Below are 22437 nucleotides of genomic sequence, written 5' to 3'. Positions count from 1 at the left end.
TTGAGAAGAATAGGTATCAACTCTTCTTTGAATGTTTGGTAAAATTCACTCTTGAAACCATCTGGTTCAGGACTTTTGTTTGTGGGGAGATTTTTTATTACTAATTCGATTTCATTAGTAGTAATTGGTCTGTTCAGACTTCTTGTTTCTTCTTGATTTGTCACAATTATACATATTTTTAAAATTAGTATTAGCCTAAACCACATAGTAAACAGCATAAAGTAGCATATTTTTACTGGTGATCAAAATTAAAAGAAAAATGAACAAATATATATCTACATCAAAAATTTATCATCATAAATTAATTTGTATAACAAAGCAAATGAATTGAGATTTAAAAAAATGAAAATACAGGGGCAAGCAATTTGAGTAAGTATGGCCACTGGGTTATATGTTTAATATACAGAATCATCAATATGGTTGCCTTTTTCCAAGGCCAAGCAGGCAACATCTTGTGAGAAGATCATCCTGAGCGCTTTATTATAGCTAGGAGTCAAAAACTAGAAGATGAGTTTGCAGACCCATAAACCTAAAAGGCACACACTGTGGTGGAGAAGAAGCAATGAACAAAATGATTAAAATCACCCAAGGAAACTTTCTGACCTAACCATACAAATCAAACAACTTTGCTTTACTTTATCTATTGAAGGGAATGTCTGGTACAGAGGCAGTGTTTTAATTTAATCAGTTAAGAGAAACTCTCAGAGACATTTTAGACCCCATGATTTCAAACTGTGATCCAATCTGAAAACTTGTTCTTGCCCAGAGCATAACTGCTTTCAGACTTACAGCATAGCCGACATTATTACTCTCTCTACTCAACCCGTTCATGTTGGAAAGATAGCCGGCGATAGACCAGTACTCTGTATAATGATTTATGCAAATACTTATATAAAACATACAATTAAGTATTCCATAGTTATCAGTTCCTTTAATTGCATTTTTAATAACTCCATGGTGCCAATTCTTTATCATGTACAAGGATTGCTTGATTCCTCTAGCAGAAAACACCTGTCTAGAGAAACTTGCTCATTTTTCATGATTAATCTTCATCAAAAAGCCTGCTGGAACGTCTAATGGTAAAGGAGATTATTTTTGATAAACACACAAAATAGATCTAAAGACATAAATTAACAGACTGGCTTTCAGGCAACAGTTAGCCAACTTTTAAAACCTTAAAAGAGAAAACATCTTTAATATCAAAATACTGCAACCAAACAATGTATCATCTGTCTACATCATCAGATAATTAGGTCAATAAGAGGGAAAAATCACTACTTTTGTTATAAAATTCTATTGGGACATAGACAGATAGGTCTGCATTATCTAAGGGGAAAAAAAATCAAAAAATGTTAGGTCTTCTTTGTGAATCCTTGTTCACATCTAAGTTTTTCACATCATGTGTGTCCATAAGAATAACATAGTCAGAGCGTGGGGGTTGGGCTGAGACAGAGGAACCTCCCCGATGCTCCAGTGCTGCCCTGGATTCACTTACTCTCAGTCATTCCACAGGGAGTGGAGCAAGGACGCAATTATGGGCTCCGGCTGAGAAAGCCAGTTGACAGTAAAAGCTGATACTGTTCACAAAGCCTAATGCTCTAAAATGTTACTCTTTGCTTCCCAGAAGTACTGTGTCTTTCTTGTGAAAAAAAAAAAAAAAACCTGCTCTCTTAAAAGGTTTCTCATATGCCTAACTCATAACTACTTATAACCCTGAAAATGTTTTGATGTTGGACTTTAGTTGAGCATGGTTGGATATATAATAAAAATAAAATTTGCTTTCCTTACACAAATACTATAAAACAGCTACTATAAATAGTGTTTTACATTAATAATATATTACATTTAGAAAGCAGATGATATGATATATTTCCAGTTGCATGCTTAAAATATTCATGCACAGGAGGTGGGGGAGGAAACATAGGGCATATACCAAACTGGTTATAGTGTTATTCTAGGAAGAAAGATTATGGATATACTTCTCACCTTTGTTTTTATTTTCTACATTTTATGTTTGATAATAAACATGTATTATTTGGGGGAAAAGAAAGTGTTTTAAGATTGGCTCCCAAAAGCTTTGACGATCAAAGAACTTGAGATCTATTGAGTCTGTATGTTAAAAGTCTAGATCACACTGCCTAACACGGCAGCCATCGTCTCAAGTGCATATTTTAAGTTAATTAAAAGCAAATGAATTTATTAACAATTGAAATCTTCACACTAGCTACATGTCATGTTTCAATAGCCACATTTTTATCATTACAGAAGGTTGTATTTGACAGTCTTTCTGGAGATAAGTTAAAAAACTATGCCCTGAAAACTAAAAACAAAAGTGGGCCACTTTTAGTGGCATAGGAACGAACATATTCCCCTCACTGTAAATGCTGAAGGACTCCTCCATACCAGTTCTTTTATATACTTCTCTAATCTGTAGCCCAATAAGCTCAGAGATTTGTTCCATAGCTATTCAACTGGTAACAGAGCAAAGACAAGAACCCAGGGCTATCAACTCCTAATTCATAGCTCTTGTCTCCATATCGCTATTGCCATCTTCTCCAAATAACTAAAACTTCCCAAGCAATACTTTAGTTCACTATAATTTCATAGATATTTTTTGAGAGTTTACAGTGTAACAGGCACCATAATAAGCCTTGAATAAATCACGTAAGAGAAGTTGCCCTACCCCTGAGGGTGTCAGAGTATAACGACAGAGGAATGCAAGGTACACTGACAGCACAAAGTAGAGACGAGGCCTGTTTTTCTCAGGAAATCCAGAAATGGTTCACACACATAGATATATTTTTATTGAGTCTACATTTGTGCATCCAAATTCACAAATCATCACTTTTTCTCCAATACTGTCAATGTTCCCCACACTCCAGAAGAGATTAGCCTCCATTTTTGAAATGCAGTTGATCTCTGACCTAACATTGTTTTTTGTTGTTGTTTTTTTTGTTCTTGTGGGATAGTTAGATATGTTTAACTCTTACTCTCTTAATTTGAACTAATTTTCTCATTTTCAGGCCTTATTTTATACATGTAATAATTTCAAATCTTCAAATGAAATAAAATACTTCTTTAAGATTTAACCTTCCTTTTCAGTTTAGACTATAAAAGGAAACAAATTTTGAATGAATGGTTATTTTTTAGCCAGTTGGGTTGGAAATGTTTAAACACAGGTTAAGAACCTGGAGCTCTCGCTTCTCAAGTAAATCATGCTCCTGTGTTTTAACAGATGCAATGCTCTTGGTGGCAGAGCGACTGGAAGGACCATTCAACATTGAGTTGGTCATGGACCCTATAGATGTCAAGATATCTGAAGCCATTATGAACATGCAAGAAAACAGCATGCAGGTGTCTGCAAAGGTATTTGCATTAGTCATATGTCTACTAACAAGGAAAGTATAGTAATCTAAAAATGAAGTAACTAGATATGTCGGCTGGGATTATAAATTCTAATACGTTGTCAGTGAGCTTTTCCTGTCAAGCTACAAATTTGCTACTTCATTAAAAATGTCTAACAAAATGGCATTGAGAAAGGAAGCAATCTTTTCATTCACAACTACTCAATCATGAAGAAATTATTGGCTGCTAAAAAGTTTCAGAGAGCTCCAAGTATATTGACTAATCCCTCACATTTGTGAGCAATTTGGGGGAAATTTTCCTTTTAATGTTTGAAGTTTCTACACACCCTTACCCTGTTCTCTCTCGAGGAACTTCTAATTATATCTTCAGCTGTGCAAACCAGGCGAATGTTCTATATGTTCAATTGTAAATAATTAAACATTCCATCTGACTTCCTTTTTTTAAGACTACGGTGTAACCTTCATTAATGTAGCTTCAGGGGAAAATGCTCCCTTGTATGAAGTCAAGCACACATTAAAAAAAAAAAAAAAAAAAAAGTAGTACATTTTCATAAATCATATGAGACAGAGCTTCTGGGTTTGCAGCTGCAGAACACAAATACCAGGTGCACAATTTTTATTTGTCCCCACCCATTTGAAGATAAACAGTACCGCCTTAAGCAAAATTGAGAAGTTTGCAATGGTTCCCCAGCCTTTTCCTTCATTACCCCCTTTTACCCACATTGACAACTTTATAATGTCTTTCTGCTGTTGCTATTGTTGTTTTTTATACCAGTCTCTCTGTCATGAAACACTAGCCAAATCTTTATCAGTCTTTTAAATGTGGTGACTACATGATTACATTTTAATGAAACATTAAATGACACAAAAATATGTCAGACAAGGAGTTGCATGCTTAGCTCTCTTTGATCTTTAAAATTCTTTGTGAAAGAGACTTTAAATACAGTTAGGGAGGAGAGGATGTGTGGTGTGGAGAAACTGCAGAGCAGAGAGAGAGCCATGGAATCTAACTAGGATGGGAATTCATGCTGTATCTTCTTGGCTGAGTATGAATCAACTAGATTTGGGCTTTTTAGGGCAAATTGGTAGCAAGTAGGATAAAAAGGAATGTGGCCCGGGTCCCTTTCTCACAATGCTTGGGAAATAGACGAGCGGAGAGTTTCACAGGCCTAGTTCTGGGTTTTAATGAGCCTGGGATACCCCGTGTAAACAAGGATGTTCCAAACTGCTGTCACCTGTTAGGGAAATAGCACGTTTGGGGATTCTGTGAAAATCTATTTTCTTTCTTTCCTGTGGAAAAACTAGCATTCATCTATTCCTCTCAAAGCTATTGCCTAGAAACAAATTAATGTTGTTTTGAGAGGCCAACATCCCAGCAATGCTTGAGTAACCAGGCGCTAAGGTTGCTGGTGTTCAAACAGCTCTAGAGCATCAGACATGGAAAACAAGTGGACAAAACTTTCTGTGGCTTGAGAGCATCCCACACTTCTTAGAAGCAAAGGTTTGCATTGGTGTGTGAGCATATGTGTTCAAGTCAAATTATTCTATTAAAAATTCCCTAAGACTTCTTTTAGACTAATAGACTAATAGACTTCTTTTATTACCAGAATATAAATGAGACATTTTTGTGGAATTTGTCTAACTATACTATAATAGTATGGCTGTTCATGAGTACTGTACTTTTAAAAAGACACATTTCTTTGTAAGAAATGTCAAAATCAAGAGTAGAAATAATACGGGATATGTAAGAGTACACTCACATGAGAGGATACAGTATGGACGAGCATAAAATAGTGGTACAAAAAATGTCAAATGAGCTAGAAACATTTTTTATTAAGTGTGACTGGTAGTCTTGACACAGAGAAAAATGAAGGGAGTGAGTTATGGATTGGGAGAGAAAGGAGGACAGCTAGAGCTTGCGGGAAACAGGGGTGGGACAGGAGGCAGAGTCTGATGTGGAAGAGGGTATGGAGGAAGGACCAAAAACAGACTTTAATATAGTGGAGAAGTAAAAGGTGGTTGAATTTGGACACATTCAGCTGGAAACAACAACAGGATTTGCTGATGAAATGGATATGTTCTAGGAGAGGTTTTATTTCATCAAGGGAATAGAATTTGAAAATATATAGTTTTATTTTCTCTATAAGCCACATCCATGAAATTATGCTTACACTAAAGTCTAAAATCTACATTATAGCTAAGAACTGGATGGTTGAATTTTTCCTTTTTCAAAGGAACCCTAAGTCACTGTTGATGAACAGTCTCATCAAATGTGAAGTTCTGAATTTCCAGACTTCCGTTGGAGTATTTGTATAACCAGAAACTTCATTAACTACTGATAGGCAAGCTTCTGGTGAGGTCAGAAACTATTTCTTAATTGGAGGCCAGACATCCTGAGTGTTGTAAACCTTACAAGTTAAAATGACTTTTTACTCCAGGATATTACTGGCAACTTCTCCTTGGAAAATCATTTACTTTATTACAGCAGTCATTCCAGAGCTTCTTTCAGAAAAGCAACAATATTTATAACTGTAGGTCATTTGTTGAGCGCTTACTGCCAGGGACTGTACTGTGCTTTATATGGTTTATTTTTTGTAACATAGCAATGCTTGCAATGAGATAGATCTCCCTTATTTTCCAGGTGAGAAATCAAAGCTTAGAATAGTTAAGGAATTTATAAAGTTCTCATGGTGCTTGAGAAGTAAGTATATAGAGGAGTGTCTGGCTGCAGAACCCACATTGCTAGTCACTGCATCAAAATGTTGTGGGTGCCTGCAAAGCCAATCTCACTCAAGGGTAGGTTTCAGTAAATATTTGCTGAATAGATCAAGTATTAAGAGAAAGTGCCATAGTCTTCAGTAAAACTTACATGAGGGATAAGGAAACAGGTGGTAAAGCCAGCAGGACTTAGTTGTCTGTTTTTCTGTCTGATTTCCTTTAAAGCATGCCTAGAACTTCCCACCATGCTAAATGAGAATGAAATAATTCTCTTATCTAAGATCATCATTCATTCCTTCCAGCCTTTCCTAGAGATTGTAATAGTACAAAATATAACAGTCTACTTTTTTATTTCTTCTTCTATCTGGAGGCAAAAGATGAACACACCATAGATTCAGACAAGAACTCCCCCTTCTCTAATGCAGTGGTTCTCACTATATCTATAGTAGGGAACAGCTAGCTAATCTTTTATACTTCATCACTGAAATCATGAATTAGTGATATTTACAGACCAATGAGAAGATTCATCCCATCGCATATATTTATACCCAATCTTGTCTTAGGTCTGTTTTTATAAGTATTGTCAGATCCTTTTTCCTCTCCGATTCAGCCCACAGCTAAGCTGTTAGGAGTAAGCACACTGACATTCCTTTAAAAAAATACATTGGGCAACCAATATTTATAATGAAGTTATGTTATTGTGGTAATACATTATGACACTCATTTCAGATTCTTGATTTGTATATCTTTTGTACAATATGATATGACATATGGTATATATGTATATTTTTAAAGATTGAGAACAATAGCATATTAAAACTTTTGTTGGTTCTTTTTATACAGATAATCACCTAGTAACAATGATAATTATCATGACTACTATTAATTGAGCCCCTACTATATTTATTCAACAAATACACTGCCATGTACCAGACATGAGGAATACAGTAGAGGGACAAACAGATTCTCTGCTCTCACATCATTCTTTTTCTAGATGCCTTATATATCTATTTCAAATCCTCATTGCAATAATATAAAGTATTCATTTCCTTTATGAGTTAAAAAGATGTTAAATTTATAGGTAAAGAATGTTAAACTTAGAGAGATGAAGTAGCTTGTTTGAGGTTTTCCAACTAACAAGTGGCTAGGCTGAGATCGCAGCTCAGAGCTGTCTGATCCAAGGGAAAAGATCTTCCAGTATACGCCACTGTTTCCTCAGTAAGCGTCTTCCCACCAGGACCAGATACTCATCACCACTGGAGGGCTGTTGCCTGAAACATACTACAGAGAACCTACTAATAAGAAACGTAAGCTGTTAGTTCTTCAAGCTCCAACCAAGCTTATTACATTCACCAACTTCATAATCTTCATCAAAGACAGGAAAACACTCATTATTCCACCACTTCTGTTACCCACCCAAATCAAAGAACTTTGCAGGTTTTTGGAACTTCCCCCCTGGGAAGAGAGAACAAAAGTTTCTGAGTCTCTGCCTTTGAATTTTAAATGTGTTGATAATTCCTTCTTATCCTATCAGGGAAGATGAAACTGATCTCACTCAATATAATTTAACTATATTAGGAGCAATTTCAAACCTAATCCAGGAAAAAATTGGTTTGTCAGATATAATCTAAATTAAGAAGGAAGACGTATTATATTCCAATTGAAACCATCCATTCAATTAATACTTATTATAGACTAGAGTAGAACCCATTACAGAAGAGCAGGATGGCCTTCAGGTATTTAATTTTCTTCAGACGTCTGAATCTACATCTCAAATATAGATGAAAAAGCATAAGAGAATGGAAAAAGAATGTAATGGTTTCTGCCTGTAACTAGTCTTAGTTTCCTCATCTGTAGAATGAGGGGTTGATTGAAATGTGCCCCTTTTCAGCTCTAACAGTTTATAATTTTACTAATATTATCTCTTCACTAATGATTAGGTTTCTTTTTCTAGCATCCAAATATTTTTCTCGTATCTGGATCTTTGGCCTTTCAAAATATTTAGGTATGAATAATATCTTGGGAATTCACATGGAGAAAATATCTTCTTTCAGCTATGAAGACACCATTTATAATTTAGTATAAATAAATATATGTTTATTCTAATAGTGTTTATCTTTCCTTTCCTTGAGTCCCAGTATTACATGTGTCCTTCTTAAGGCTGTAAACGGTTTAATCGTTGTAGCATGATTACTTGTGTACTTACTTTCTTCTTCCAGGGATTATAAATTACGAGAGACAGGAACTATATCTTACCCAGTCTTACATTATACAGAGAACCATCTTAACATGTCATTTTACTCATGAAAGAACATTTTATTTTGCTGAGTTGAATTCAGAGCATCTAAGTATAATGCCAGATATTTTAACAGTAAGGAATAGAAAATACCTTAAAAAGTACTTGAAGTTAGTCTAGTATTCTTTAGAAAAGCATAAAGGTTATAAGATCAGATTTTGACATCATACAGATCCAGGATCTGGTTTTTACTAGTTGTGTCACTTAGAGCAAATTCCTTCTCTGTCTAAATTCAGTTAACTTACATTAAAAATGAGGATTCTAGGAGTATCTGCTCATAGAGACATGGGAGGGTAAAATGGTGTAATCCATTTTAAATGCTTAGTATGGAATATGTCAAATGAAAACCACTCATAAAAGTTAAGCATTTTAATAGTTATTATTGAAAATGTTTAGGATACGTAAATTATAAAGAGCATTGACTCTATGGCTTTACCTCATTTATGATGGTCTGTGAACTTATCATTAGCATCTAGGATCAGAAGAGCAGGTTTAATAGAAACACACCTGCATCTAAATTCATTCATGCATGGTGATATTTTTAATGGCAGAGAACCTCTTCGAAAGGGATAGGTATTTCTGGCTGGCCTATGACATGGTATGACATGGTCCTGAATAAATGTCTAGTAAACAGACCCTCAGAAGAAAGCAGGCCGGAGGGAAGAGCAGAGGGGTGGAGACACTGTTGACAACCCAACATCTAGTCTGTTCTCGTTTGCCATACAATGCCAGCAAAGAGTTTTAGAGATATTTCAGTGACCACTACCTAATATCACATTACTATATTAGCGAAACAATTGCTCTGCTCCATTGACAAGGGATTTGGTCCCTTCTGTCTGATCTCCGAGAAAAAAGCGAATGGTCGTACTATTTGCAAAACTTTACGTTCCATTTCCATTTCTTCTTTAGTTTTCTTTTAAAAAGAAAAGTGCAAATTTTCAATGATTTCTAGATTCAGAATATTTTCTCTGGTTATTCAAATTTCAAAGTTTATGTTCCGTCCATCAGCTTTCACTTACAATTTCTCACCAAGAAATAGTGACCTTGAAATATTTTTTATTCTTTGATTTCTTCATTTTTATACGGAAAACCAGAATTTGTTCAATTGCTGTCTGTAACATCACTGAATAATAGGGCCAGATTTTTCAGATGCTAGATATGGGTGGGGGGCACCTCTTTTTTATAAAGTAAAATGAAGGTTTGAGGGAAATGCTTATGATGCATTTATAGGATATGCACCCAAAGCGAACTAGTTTTAACTTTCCTTCCATGTAAAAGAAATAAAAACATTTTTTTTTTCTCCTGATTATAAATAAAATGAAACTCCTGATTATCTGTAATCTTAGGAGATTTATTTTAAGGCAAAAGATGAGAAGGTTACATTTAATGTAGTATCCTTTAGTGTAGGTGATTTAAACTCAGTTAAGTTTTTAACACTCGTTATGTTCTCAGAGCAATAGAAGTTTCTCTCTTGCTCTCCTGAAAGAAATCTTCTTCCAACACCCTCCTGCCTTAATGAGGAGAACAGCTTAGGACCACTCTTCCCATGGCCAGTGGATTATCGTGTCTGAGAAATTTCAGTCTCCTTTGCCTGATCTCACAAATATAGTTATCCCCATCTCTTAGCACTCCCCTTGTACTCAAAGGAGCTGGTGCGAGTATGGCAAAGCCATTGCCCCAGCCAGCTTGTATTTAAACATCTGAAGGAGCTACTTCTCATTGGTAGCTACTTGTTCTGCCAGAAAACTGAATGATATATAACTTTCTGTAGGTCTTCTAATACATTTTGCACATCTCTTTCATTTCACCCCTTTTATTGTCCTAGAATATGTCTTAGACACCATTAGCCGACTAGCTTAGATGTCTTACAAAATGAAAATCAATAAATTATTTATGAATACATGTAATCTGTTAGCGAGACAAAACATTTTAAAACCATGGGGTTCATGTGGGTGGATGATAAAAAAAATTCATGTGTAGACAATTTGGACTGACTCGGACTCAATTTTCTGTTTGCTATAGCAACAGTAGGAGTTTTTATCCCAAATTACTCTCCCTATCACACCTGTTTATCCAAGTGTCTGCTGCACACCTCCACCTGCCACCTCAAATATACCTGTCTAACTGGAGCTCATAGTCCTCCTAGGAACCCTTTCTTCCCCCAGGGTTTATCCCAGAGAACACCTCTTACCTCTCTTTTGTCCTGGCAAAAAATTCTGCTGACTCTTCAACTTTTCCCCCTCTTTTACCCTCATAGTTGGAGCATAATGAAACCTATTCAATAGTCATTCTAAATGCCTCACGACTCCATCCATAGTAGCTCCCCTAATTCCATCACCACACATAGGGATTATAGCCTCCTAATTAATTTCCTGCCTTTGGTTTTGCCACACTCCAATTTATTCCCCACACTGTAGCCAGAGGGATCGCTGACAATGCAAATATGTTTACATTATTCTTCTGCTCAGTATCTTTCCATGGTTCTCTGTTGCCATTAGAATAGAGCCCATGCATAGCCCTACATGATATAGTCCTTAGCCTACCCCTTTGGGCCCACTACTCACCACTCTCCTCACCTTAAATTATTTAAGCATGTATTTATTGAGCATCAATTATCCTCTGAATGCCATACTAGATAGCGCAAAGATAGTAATGAATAAAACCAAATAAACGCGAGTGCTAACAGAAGTTTTTAATATGGACCAGACATCTGTTGCTCAGAACCATCCTCTGTCATCTTCATGCTTTTATATATGTTGTTCCCTCATCCTGGAATATTCTATCCTCCCCATCTCCCACCCCCAATACACACCATTTGCCAGGTATACTCCAATTATTTTTTTACTTTCCAGGCAAGATTCATTGGTATGCTGGTAAATGTTTGCACAATCAGCTCTCTGTGCAAAAAATCCATGCTAGTTTATAGTATTTGCTAAATTCTGTGGTATTTTCAAGCTGTCAACATATCACTGAACACAGAGTATGACACACCAGGGTATAATTGTACATAAAGAACTCCAATATATAATTGGCATAGCTCCAAGAGTACAAATACTAGTAAAATAATTAGAAAGTAATATTTTAAATATGTATTGCCTTTGTTTTTGATGTAATTTATATAATTTTTAGTTTATACAATTTAACTTTTAATAAGTATTATGTTTAATAACTGGCTTGCAAAATTCACAAGTGGTCTTGTGAGCCAGTAAGAGCTAGTTCCAGTACACCATTGCTATGCTAGGAAGCTTTCTCTGACTCTCTAGTCTGGGTTAGTTACCTCTCATGAGTATTCCCATTACAGTTATTACATTCCATTGTAATTGCCTGATTTATTGTTAGACCTCTCATGGGAACATGGACTTGTCCAGTTGGCATATTCCCAGCACTTATGTGTGACCTTAGTGACACTCAAAAAATATTTGTTGAGAGGTGGGTTGCATGGATGATACAGAGCCAACCTGCTGAAATTTGCATGTTTATGTAAATTCTACGAAGTGATCTTTTACAAATTGCTTTAAACCGTATAAACTAAGACTGTATGAAATCATCATTTAGCCAGGCCAACAAGGTTAGGGTTTCTTTCTCTCCACACTCAAAATATGCTTTGTTCAGTTTCTTGTAACTCCCCACTACTCACCATTTGGGAGGAAATATCAAGGTGTTCTGTTATTTAAGGAATGCAAAACCTTCAAGGAAAAAGAAAAAAATCATCTCCTCAAGCTAATGGAAAAAATCTGCTTTTATTGAAGAAACTATTTTAAGAAGTATGCAACAAATCTGACATTTTCTGGAACCTAGCTGTATAAGCATCAGAGTAAATTTTTAAAACCTTAAAACTGAAACGGTAGCTGGCTTTTGAAAAATGAAGCCAATGAAAAGCAGCCCAAACTGAACTCGATGACTTGACTTGATTCAGTATAACCCAGAATTTTTTTCACAGAATTCTGAACCCATCCAGGGACTTAAGAGTTTGCCAGAGAACTTGGCCAAAGGACCACTGTGATCATTCTTTAAGGAAAGAAACACATGTATCAGGGAGCAAGAGAAAGAGAGGAAAAGAATGAGGATGGAAGGGAGGGGGAGAGGAAAGGAAAAGGGAAGGAAGAGGAGAGGAGAAATTTTTCTGAGACGTAAGGATGAAAACCTGTTTTCTTAGAAGAGACTCCATAAAGAAAATTGACAAATGAATAAAAGTAAAAATAAAAATAAAAAATCCTGATACTTAAAATGTTTGTGTAATGAGTATAATAATTTTATAGCTAAAGAAGGAAGTCATTACTAAAACGTTTTAAATTTATATTCAGGAAAACACTTCATAGGATATTAGCAGAATGCTGTTAGAAACCAAAAAAAAAATGTGTGAAACGAGGCTCTAGAGTGACACTTTAATCTTGTATCATGGTGACGATGTAGCTCTTCTTGCTACTACTTTTAATGAAATGTTTTTAAAAAATATTTTAACTTCTTCACATCTATTTACCAATGATACAAGGAAATCCCTTTGCACATCCATGTCACCCTTCACATTCCACCTCCACTTTGAGAAAGGGCCCCCAGCTCTGTGCTGCAGCTAGACAAATAGGGGCAGAGAGACACAACCTCTGCATACGTGGGTGCTGCTGCTTCCCATTTTGACAGAGTGGAAAAATCAGGGAGGGAGGCTTTGCATGCAGCCTAAGCTGTTTTCCACTTTGCTACAAGAAACAGCCATTGTCTGAGATGTGAGCCCAGGTATCTCCAGAATCCATGGCTCTTAGTTTGCCTACCAACAATGAGAGAGCCAAGCCTGACGATTTTGTACACAGAATCCTCCGCTCTCATTGTCAAACACAATGAGTAGCTACTATCAAATGATAAAGAAAGATTTTTTGGTTCTAGTTATCATCTTAAAGTTGTTTATTTGGTTTTGCTTTAAGTTGGCATACACGGTAAATAGAGTAAAGGAAATAGCAAATGATTTTTTTCATGAATGCATGATTCATTGTATTTTCTGAAGCCTGAGGAAGAAGTGTTAAACTTTGATTTTGAAGAGATAATTGATTCTTTGAGATAAGTATAAAACTCAGCATAGAAAGTATCTGGTCCATGATAGACACTCAATAAAGATTAGTTCTCTTTCCTATCTTTTCTTTTTCATTACCTACCTCCTAATTGCTTTCAATAATGTTTGCAAAAGGGGGAAATTATAACTAAAAATTTTATTTAAGCATTATCTTTTATTCCCAAATTTTTTTTCAAGCACATACTGTGTGCTGGGATCTCTTACAAATTCTGGGATACAGTATAAGCAAAATGTATAAGATCCTATTCTTCGTGGAGCTTAAATTATTCATGTATCATTCTGCATAATCCATAGATTTGATTTGTAACCTGTTATTGTCCTATTTATTTACAGATTACTTCAGATAGAATAACAATATACCTTTCTATCTCATCTTTTCAGTGTCTTTTCTAAGCATCATATTATTTTATCTTCACAACAGCCTTGAAAATTGGGGAGAGCATGTTACCCCAAATCACCCATGTGTCAGGAGAAAGACTGAAGTTGGGACTCCAAGCTTTTAAACTGTTATTCATGACCTTTCGATTATACCACAGCTGTCTCTTACGACAATCATGCCTGCACTTGTACAAAATATATGCAGAGCCAATGTAGATATGATAGTTTCTGTTTCCTTAGGAACAAATGGGATAGATGTGAATTCCCCATGTGGTCATCTAACAAATAGTTCATTTGTTAACACTGTAATACAAATTAGTATCTAATAAGTAAATAAAACATTACTCTCAAAACATCAATTCCAATTAAATCTAGGTGGCATTAACTGCCACCTATATTAATATAGATGATCAGAGTTCTGTTTGCAAATTTCAAAACAATTTACGAGAATAGCAGCATCTTTCCCACTAATAAAAACTCACTGAGTAGAGACTAGGAGATAGAATTTTTTTTAAAAGGTGGATGAGTTAAGACAGGATTGATCTGCAACCATTGCTCCTTGGGTTGCCAGACTTTTGTGAATGTATAATCAACCTGCAGAAGATAAAGAAGACAAAAGCTATAAGTATAAAGCTGAGGGCCTCTGAAAAAGTACACACAGTGTCAGTTATATTAAGGGAAATATTTTAAGATGCTGCGGCATTGTTAAAGGAAAAATACTTGTATTTGGAAACCTGAGACACAGCATTCAAACCTTTATCAGCACACCTCCCTCTCTTTTTCATCCCTCCCAAACAGCTCTTTTTTCAGTACTTTCTATCTTTAATGTCAGCTTCTTTAATCTCAGAATGCCAACAGACTTTTGAGACATTATTTTAGTAATCCTCTTAAGAGAGAGGATGCATGCGCCACATATCTTCCGGAAATTCACAGGTTTTGTGAGTCACAGCTAGGAGGGAAGGATAATTCTTTTGTACATCTGTAGCATCTGTCATCATTGGGGCTTTCAAAAACTTTTCCAAATTATCTAATTATCCCTTTCACCATCTCTCGGAGGGACACAAGTAGGAGGTAATACTGAGGCTGTTTCTTCAAGGAATAGAGCTAATGGTTTGTTCCACAATGAGGCAGCTTAGCCTGAAGCTGTATTCTCTAGAAACTTCTGTTCTGTTGGAAAGAGAAGATCTTGAGTGTCTTAAAATAGTATTTCATCTCTCTAATTAAAGGTAGTGGCATGTAGAATGGCAATTTCATGCGAATCTCTCCTTCTCTTGGACAGTGAGAGCAAACTTCACAGTGCGTCCAGGGTATGTATCCTGGAACACTCATCTTGTGAGAACCTCCTGGGGAACCCATAGCCAGATTCTATTGGGAAACATTACCTCCCTTTTGACAAGTTAGAACACACATCGGCGTGATGAAGCCCTACTAAGATACCTGTTTTAACCTTAACGCATGTACTCCATTGTTTATGTAATGGCTGTTAGCCCCTGAAAATAATATTTTGTGGAAAGCATTTAAGAAACATCAGCCCAAATGTTTTTTTTTTCCTTCAAATCTCCTTACTCAGAAATCAAAACTTCTAGAAAGACCAGCTCATAGAATAATATAATTAGCTAATTCTTATCAAGCACCTACTTTCCCAGACACTGGCTTCTGTTTCCCTGCCTTATGTATTTCATTTTATCATCAGAGCCTATCTATGTGGTAAACATTTTTATTCCCATTTGATAGAGCAGGCAACTAAGGAAGGCTCAGAGAAGATCCTCTGAATGTTGGCATGGCACCGACTTGTCCTCAGTCCCATTTGCCACCTATCTACATACTTGTCCTTGGTAAATGCAACCAGTTTCAGACCTTTAAATACCATCTTCAGGCTAATGATTCAAATCTACATCTTCAGCCCTAACCACTATGAGGGGAACCCTGATGTCCCTACTCTCATTTAACCTAAGCCACCGCTCCCCTAACCTGCCTCTGCTACATTATTCCTCTTTCATTTCTTCTCTTATTGCAAATATAAAATATTACGGTATCCAGACCACCAGAAAAAAGGCTCATTGGTCTTTCATAGTAATGTAAGCCTGGGCCTCAAGAGCCACAGAACTTTGTCTAACTATACTGCTACAACAGCAAGCTCAGGAAAGCATCTGAGACAGTCCAGATGTTCTGCATAACTCTTTTTGTCATCCACCATGTGAACTTCATGTTTTTATAATACATGTATTAAAGATAAAATTATAATTTTCACTTTGTAAATCATCTAAGTTATATGACAGATTTGTGCTATTTACAATATATTCTCTGCATGAGAATCATACAAGGGTTTTTCATCATGTTCAAGTTGATTCTCTAGCCTCTTTTCCACTGTTCACTTTAGGTCTGTAAAATTCTGAAAAACGGCTCTTGATTCCTAGACTTGACACTTCCTCACTAAAGTCTCTCTTATGACAATTTCCTTTTCTAAGGGCTTAACAGAATCTGTGTTGAAGGACTTTCAAGATTCATATCTTGACAAATTTTTATGTAGTTCTCCTCTGGATTGTGAGGTTAGTTGTTGTTTCCATAATAATTAGGAGTCACTGTTTTCTTCAGTTTGGATCAGCAATTTCTACACTAAAGCCATCTTCAAAATCCAAATCTGATATAAAAATAACAAAAAGTTACTATGCTAAATCAACTAAGGCATATTCCATTATAATTAAAATCCTCATAAAACAATCAAACAAGTGGTAAAGTTTCTCATTATGATAAAATATCCCCTAGAACAGTAAAGTCCTTTCAGGGCATTTCTCGTTTCTTTGACTTAACTTAAACCAGGGAGCCGGATTTTTCCGAAGGGCAAATTAAGAAGGTCTGTTAAGTGTTTCAGTGCCCAGCTTTAAGAAATATTGGCCAGGCCATCAATATTGTTTTGCTTTAGGCATTGTACTTTTTAAAAGTCAGCTGTCATATTCAAAGCAATCCAAACTAGCATGCTCGGCAGAACCCTGGAGCTTTGGAAACCTTAATGCCCTGCATCAGCCGTGACCTTGCCAGTGACCTTGCCACCAGGAAAGGATTTAGGCCCTAGAGAGGAAAGGGCCCACTATCATTATCTCACTGGTTTATACCATCAACTTCAGAAATTGTGTGAGAGGAGAATAATCAATAGTGTGTTAAGACCAATCTCCAAGAATGCCAAGACAAAGTGCCTCCTGCTCTGCAAAATGCTGAGTTGAAGGAGAACTTTTGAATACAACAAAAGAGAAATTACCTGTAGTGGTAAAACTAAATGAATGGTGTCTCAAGATGGAATTTGTCATTGGTAATGGCACTCAAGAGCTCTCTGTGTACTTCAGCAGAATCTCATAAAAAGCCTGATGAAAAATGCTTATTTCAGAGTTAAACAACACAGAATCAAATTACAAAACCAGAAGGAATGCGTTCCAAACATACACATGTAAGTTAAGAATTAGCTGACATAAATAGTACCCAAAAAGTATACTGAAAAAAAAGTATCTAGGAGTAGAATTATCTCCTGTGTAGAAATGAAACATCAAGTTAAACTTTATCAAAACTTCCTGAAAAATCTAACTATATTTCCTGTAATTTTGGTAAAGATATTATTTCTCAATAAACAGCAGAGTATGAAGCTTCTAAAAACAGCAAAGAGATATCCTCACAACGCCCTGAGTGAAAACACTGTGGAAAAGAACTGGCAGTGTAGTCCCTAAGATCATTACAATTAAATGTTTGATTTCCCACAGCATTCCTAATTGTGACATGAACAGCTGTCAACAACAAAATTAGAAGAAACTGTCATTATATGGATTTCATCAATATTTGCTTGTCCTATTTTCACATCACTGCTCAAGAGAATGTTTTCAAAGAATTCTTCCAGTAGAGATTTTCATTATTCAAAGGGACATCACCGAAGTTTGGGTGGTTTTTTTTGGCATTATATGGTATACATAAAATATATTTGTCATGATAACAAGAATCCCAAATAGTTATATACTGAATTCCAAATTCAAGTGCATAAAAATATCTGGAACACAATTCCTTTGGTCCTGCAAGCATCGTATGAAATAATTATTACATTCGTATTTTTAATACAAGAATCCACCATATCCATGAGAGATACTGTCCAAGACTCCCAGTGGATGCCTAAAACTTCTGAAAGTACCAAATCCCATGCATACTATGTTTTTTCCTATACAGATCTACATTTTCACTTAAAGGAAGTACTTTGAGCTTCTCTTTATTATATCTGAATTGCCAGCATCACTACTTTTGTGTGTTAAGGCCATTATTAAGTAAAATAAGTGTTAATTGAACATGAGGCCTGTGACCAAGCATCAGTGGATCTGATAACCAAGTTGAAGAGAGAGCCTCGCCTTGATCGAATTCAGCCAGGAACACGCACATAGGGCAATTCTAAATTTTGTCACTCTACCCATGTCTACCAAAGTGCATGAGTATTGATTTTGGGCTCAGAAATAAATATTAGTGAGTAGGTAAACTCACAAATACAGGCATCTGTGAATAATGAAGATTGATTGTACATGTTGAAAATAGGAATCAGGGCACATATACACTCCATATCTGTCTGGGTAATTCTTTCTATTATATTAGTGAGATTCGTTTAAATCTCAAGCTCATAGTTTATTGAAAGTAAGAGTTCCATAAAAAATGTCAAAACCGTTACATTGCACACTTTGGCATCGTGATCTTAGGAAGAAACTCAACATGTAACTTTCTTAACTTTTCAATGTTTCTTCCAGGTCTTTCAGGGATGTGGTCAACCCAAACCCGCTCCAGCCCTCAGATCCGCCCGCTCGGCTCCTGAAAATTTTAATACACGGTTCAGGCCTTACAATCCTGAGGAAAGACCAACAACCGCTGCAGGCACGAGCTTGGACCGGCTGGTGAGTTCTCTCAGATTGATGGCCATTGTGGCTGCTTTCTGTTTCCAAGGTTATTCTTCAGAAGATGTGATGGGGAAAAGTCATCTTACTCTTATATCTGCTCCTGGGCTTAATTAGAATATTGAAAAGTAATGAGATCTTCCTTTTAGGTCAAGAATTAGATTATTTAAGAATTCTTATCACCATTAATCCACTCATGCAGTGGCCAAATTTTCAACTTCATATTTCTTCTGAAATATTAATTTGAAGATTAAGTTACTATATCTTCCAGAGATATAATTATATAATAGCACATTTCTTATTTATCTGCCACAGTTATTTATTCCATTATGATACAGTGTAACTTTATTATGAATTCTCCTTATATGTAAAGTTGGCTGTTTGAAACACCTGGCCAAGAAACCTCAGATCAATATTACTATTATATTTTTCCTTTTTAATGTGTCTTTAAAAAGTTGGAATCTTTAGATATATTCACTCTTCGATCTATTTAAATGTGTGTCAGGGAACCGAATGATATCTATCATCAAAACAATTTACTTCGAGAATACAACCATGAACATAGTAAATACAATTTTTAATGTGTTTTCTAAAGTCAAATTTTGCTATAAATAAAGAAAATCTCATAACTTCATAGAAATGTTGCCCAATTATTTTCAATGCAATTTATACTATTTATAGTACTATAAATAGCTTATATACCTGTAATCGTAAGTGCTGTTAATGCTTTGCCAATTATGTTGATGTAAAATTAGCAGATAAGAACCTTAAGGTCATAAAACATTTGAACCACATCTGATTATGTCATATAAACTCAGATCTCAAGGGTTTCCAGTTACAAAGATACCTACATAGTCACTGTAATAAATTACTTTATCATTTTAGTTAATGTCTTTCTAAAGTGTAGAACTCATAAGATTAAATTGGTTGAGTCTGGCCTCAATATAAGGACATATCAGCAATTTTCTCCAAAAAAATCAGAAGTAGTGACATCATAAAGTGTCAAGGTAAAGTAAAGGGGTTAATCACTAAGTTATTAAATTTATTATATAAATATATAAATATTAAATATATAAATTTTTATATAAATAAATTATATAAATTTATTACAGTTTATTAGCGAATAATCCCCTTTCTTTAGTGTAGGTTTTGAAAAAGGAATTATCTGGGTAATTGCTTCAACTTTTTATTTTACCTTGGTTATATCTATTCTCTATTCAGAGTTTTGGGAAAAATTTAAAATTAGTCACCCCTTTTTTTTCTTAAAAAAAGCAGTCAATTAGATTTTTTCAAACAACCAGCTAGTTGTTTTAAAGAAATGATGGTTTCATAAAATTATGTTGTTTGGAATTTTACTTTATAAATTCCTTTATATGTCTGGAACCAGAAGCACAAATGGTGAGTATGAGTTTGATCTTGCTCTCTCTCTCCTTCTCTCTCTACTATTTTACTTGGCTCTAACTAAGTTATTAGAACAATTCAGATTTTCAGAATTTTTTATAAACTTTCATTTAAGAACTAAGACACAATTAAGGTCAATAAATTCCAGATAGCTGTACAACATTGTGCCTATAGATAACAATACCATATTGTAGGCTTAAGAATCTGTTAAGAAGGTAAGTCTCGTGATAAGTGTTCTTACCACAATAAAATGAAGTATAAAAACAATTCAAGTACATTATACACTAAAATTACGTTGAATTTGAACAATATAATAATATCTATGACTACTAATTAATTTTTCCCTTTGAAACAGAAGCACAGTTTTCTCTCCTTCCCAGGAGAAATGAATACACACACACATTCACACTCACATTCATACTCAGACTCAAATGGAAGTAGAGCAAAGAAAGTATTTTTCTCAAGACAACAGTATTTATGCAATTTAGCACAACCTAAATAAAGCATGGACACATTGAGAATGTTGCATGATGTGTAAAATCTGATACAAAAGTTGAAATTTGAACTTTTTATAAAGGAACGTCATTGGTGATCTTCAAAATTCCCCCAATATAAAGGTCTTCAAGTGTATTGACAAGTAGCAAACTAATTTAAGTTTTATTATTTTGTGCGCCCCCCAAAAAATCTCAATCAACTTTTTTCTGAAAATAATTAGTAATGTTTAATCATAGAAACAAGGGCCAGACTCATTATATAAGGGCTGGATTCAGCATAGGAATTTAAATCAATATGCCAATTTCATTCTAAAATGTTATTTGACAGCATATAGTACTTCCTTATAGGTGTGGCTCTAGGCTCTATGAGGGAAAATGTTAGTTTTATTAATTTTTAATTGAATTATATTCTGATTCCTTCCTAAATTGTAAGAATTAGTGATTTGTAATTCATAACCAGCCACAAACCTACCTGGAGCTACTTTCCCAGCACCTAAGAGCAAAGGCTATTTCCACATTAAAAAGAACTATACAAGGTTATTCTTGAGAAACACAAGTGAGACCAAAGCTAACATCAGAACCTCGGTTCACAGCCTTTGGCTCTTATAAGGCTTTACTTCCTTTGCAGATTCAACATAGCTCTGAATAGTGGAAAGGTGAAGGAGTTGCCTTGGCCAGACCGTGCTGTCCAACAGTCAGACAAAATCCTCTTCAAGATAAATGCATTGGTGAACTCCCCTGATGGGTCTGCTATACATTACAGCCTTTTTGACTATTTATAAACAAGTCTCATGTTACCTACTCCTGTTTAAATTTTCCCCTGAAAAGATGTTTTTTGAATATTTATAAGAAACATATGTCTGAGAAAGGGAGAATAACTGGGAAAAACTTCCCCTAATTTTCCTGAGTGTTTCAGCAGAGAAAATTCTTAAAAGGACAGCATCAAAAGAATATTCCAATCACCCACCCCTTTCACAAAAGTTGAAAATAACTATAAAGCTCTCAGAGAATTGCTTCTTACGACCATTTAAAATTAGTACCAGTGGTGTTAACTTTGGGATCTGTTGGTAGCTTCTTATATCAGTTATCGTAAAACTATTTTATGAGAACTAGTGATTGTGGGATTTTAGAAATAAAGCCCCTAATGCAAAACTAGGTTAACTGCTGCTAAAACTTTCATAAAATAATTGAAAACGAAACAAAATGTTCTCTTAAAAAATACATTGATTCCATCATTTAACCTCTATTATATTCATAAGGAACGTGTACATCATTTTATGTCATGAGGAAACACTTTCATTTGTTTCTGTGTGGTGGAGGTTAGCGTTCCATTCCGCTAACGTTATACAGGCATAAAAAAAAAAAGCAGTTTAGGTAGTTAGTAGCTTTCAGACATACTACCCAAAAGTTATTTTTATTATTCAATAATAAATGAATATCTTTGTATAAATTCGGCTGCTGATGGAAAGCCGACTCAGCTCTTTCCGCCAGCAGCTATGATTTGTTGAGGATATGAGTGTTATCCACTAATTTGGTTAACGGTCTGGTGCTACCATCACAGTGTCTCCTTGTACCAACACTCAACCTAGCAGAACTTCTGTCACAGCCCAGAGGTGATCATTAGCATAAAGGAAGAGATTGGTTCTCTTCTTTTTTTTTGTTTAACGATATAATCAAAGTAATTTGATTAAAACTATAACTTTTCAAAGAAAGTTCCACTGGAACATCACCAAAAGTACAGAGTGTAAAAATAGATCAACACAAAAATAGCTCAATTTTTTAAGATTCAAGCATACAGAGGTATTTCAGATTA

General features: G+C 35.2%; 1 protein-coding gene across 2 annotated transcripts in view; it reads left to right on the top strand.

Moving 5' to 3' along the window:
* The window catches only part of GPC6 (glypican 6), a 974073-nt gene that overhangs the window by 867220 nt on the left and 84416 nt on the right, over nt 1-22437 (top strand). For both annotated transcript variants that reach the window (XM_016150743.2, XM_016150742.2), the window contains exons 5-6: nt 3236-3366; nt 18586-18729. In XM_016150743.2, coding sequence (XP_016006229.1) covers nt 3236-3366; nt 18586-18729 — 275 coding nt within the window. The remainder of the gene's footprint in view (nt 1-3235; nt 3367-18585; nt 18730-22437) is intronic.

This window comes from Rousettus aegyptiacus, unplaced genomic scaffold (genome assembly GCF_014176215.1).
Source record: "Rousettus aegyptiacus isolate mRouAeg1 unplaced genomic scaffold, mRouAeg1.p scaffold_m13_p_11, whole genome shotgun sequence".
In the NCBI taxonomy this organism is placed as follows: Eukaryota; Metazoa; Chordata; class Mammalia; order Chiroptera; family Pteropodidae; genus Rousettus; species Rousettus aegyptiacus.
The sequence above is the reverse complement of the archived record's forward strand: the minus strand, read 5'-3'. Positions and strand labels throughout refer to the sequence as shown.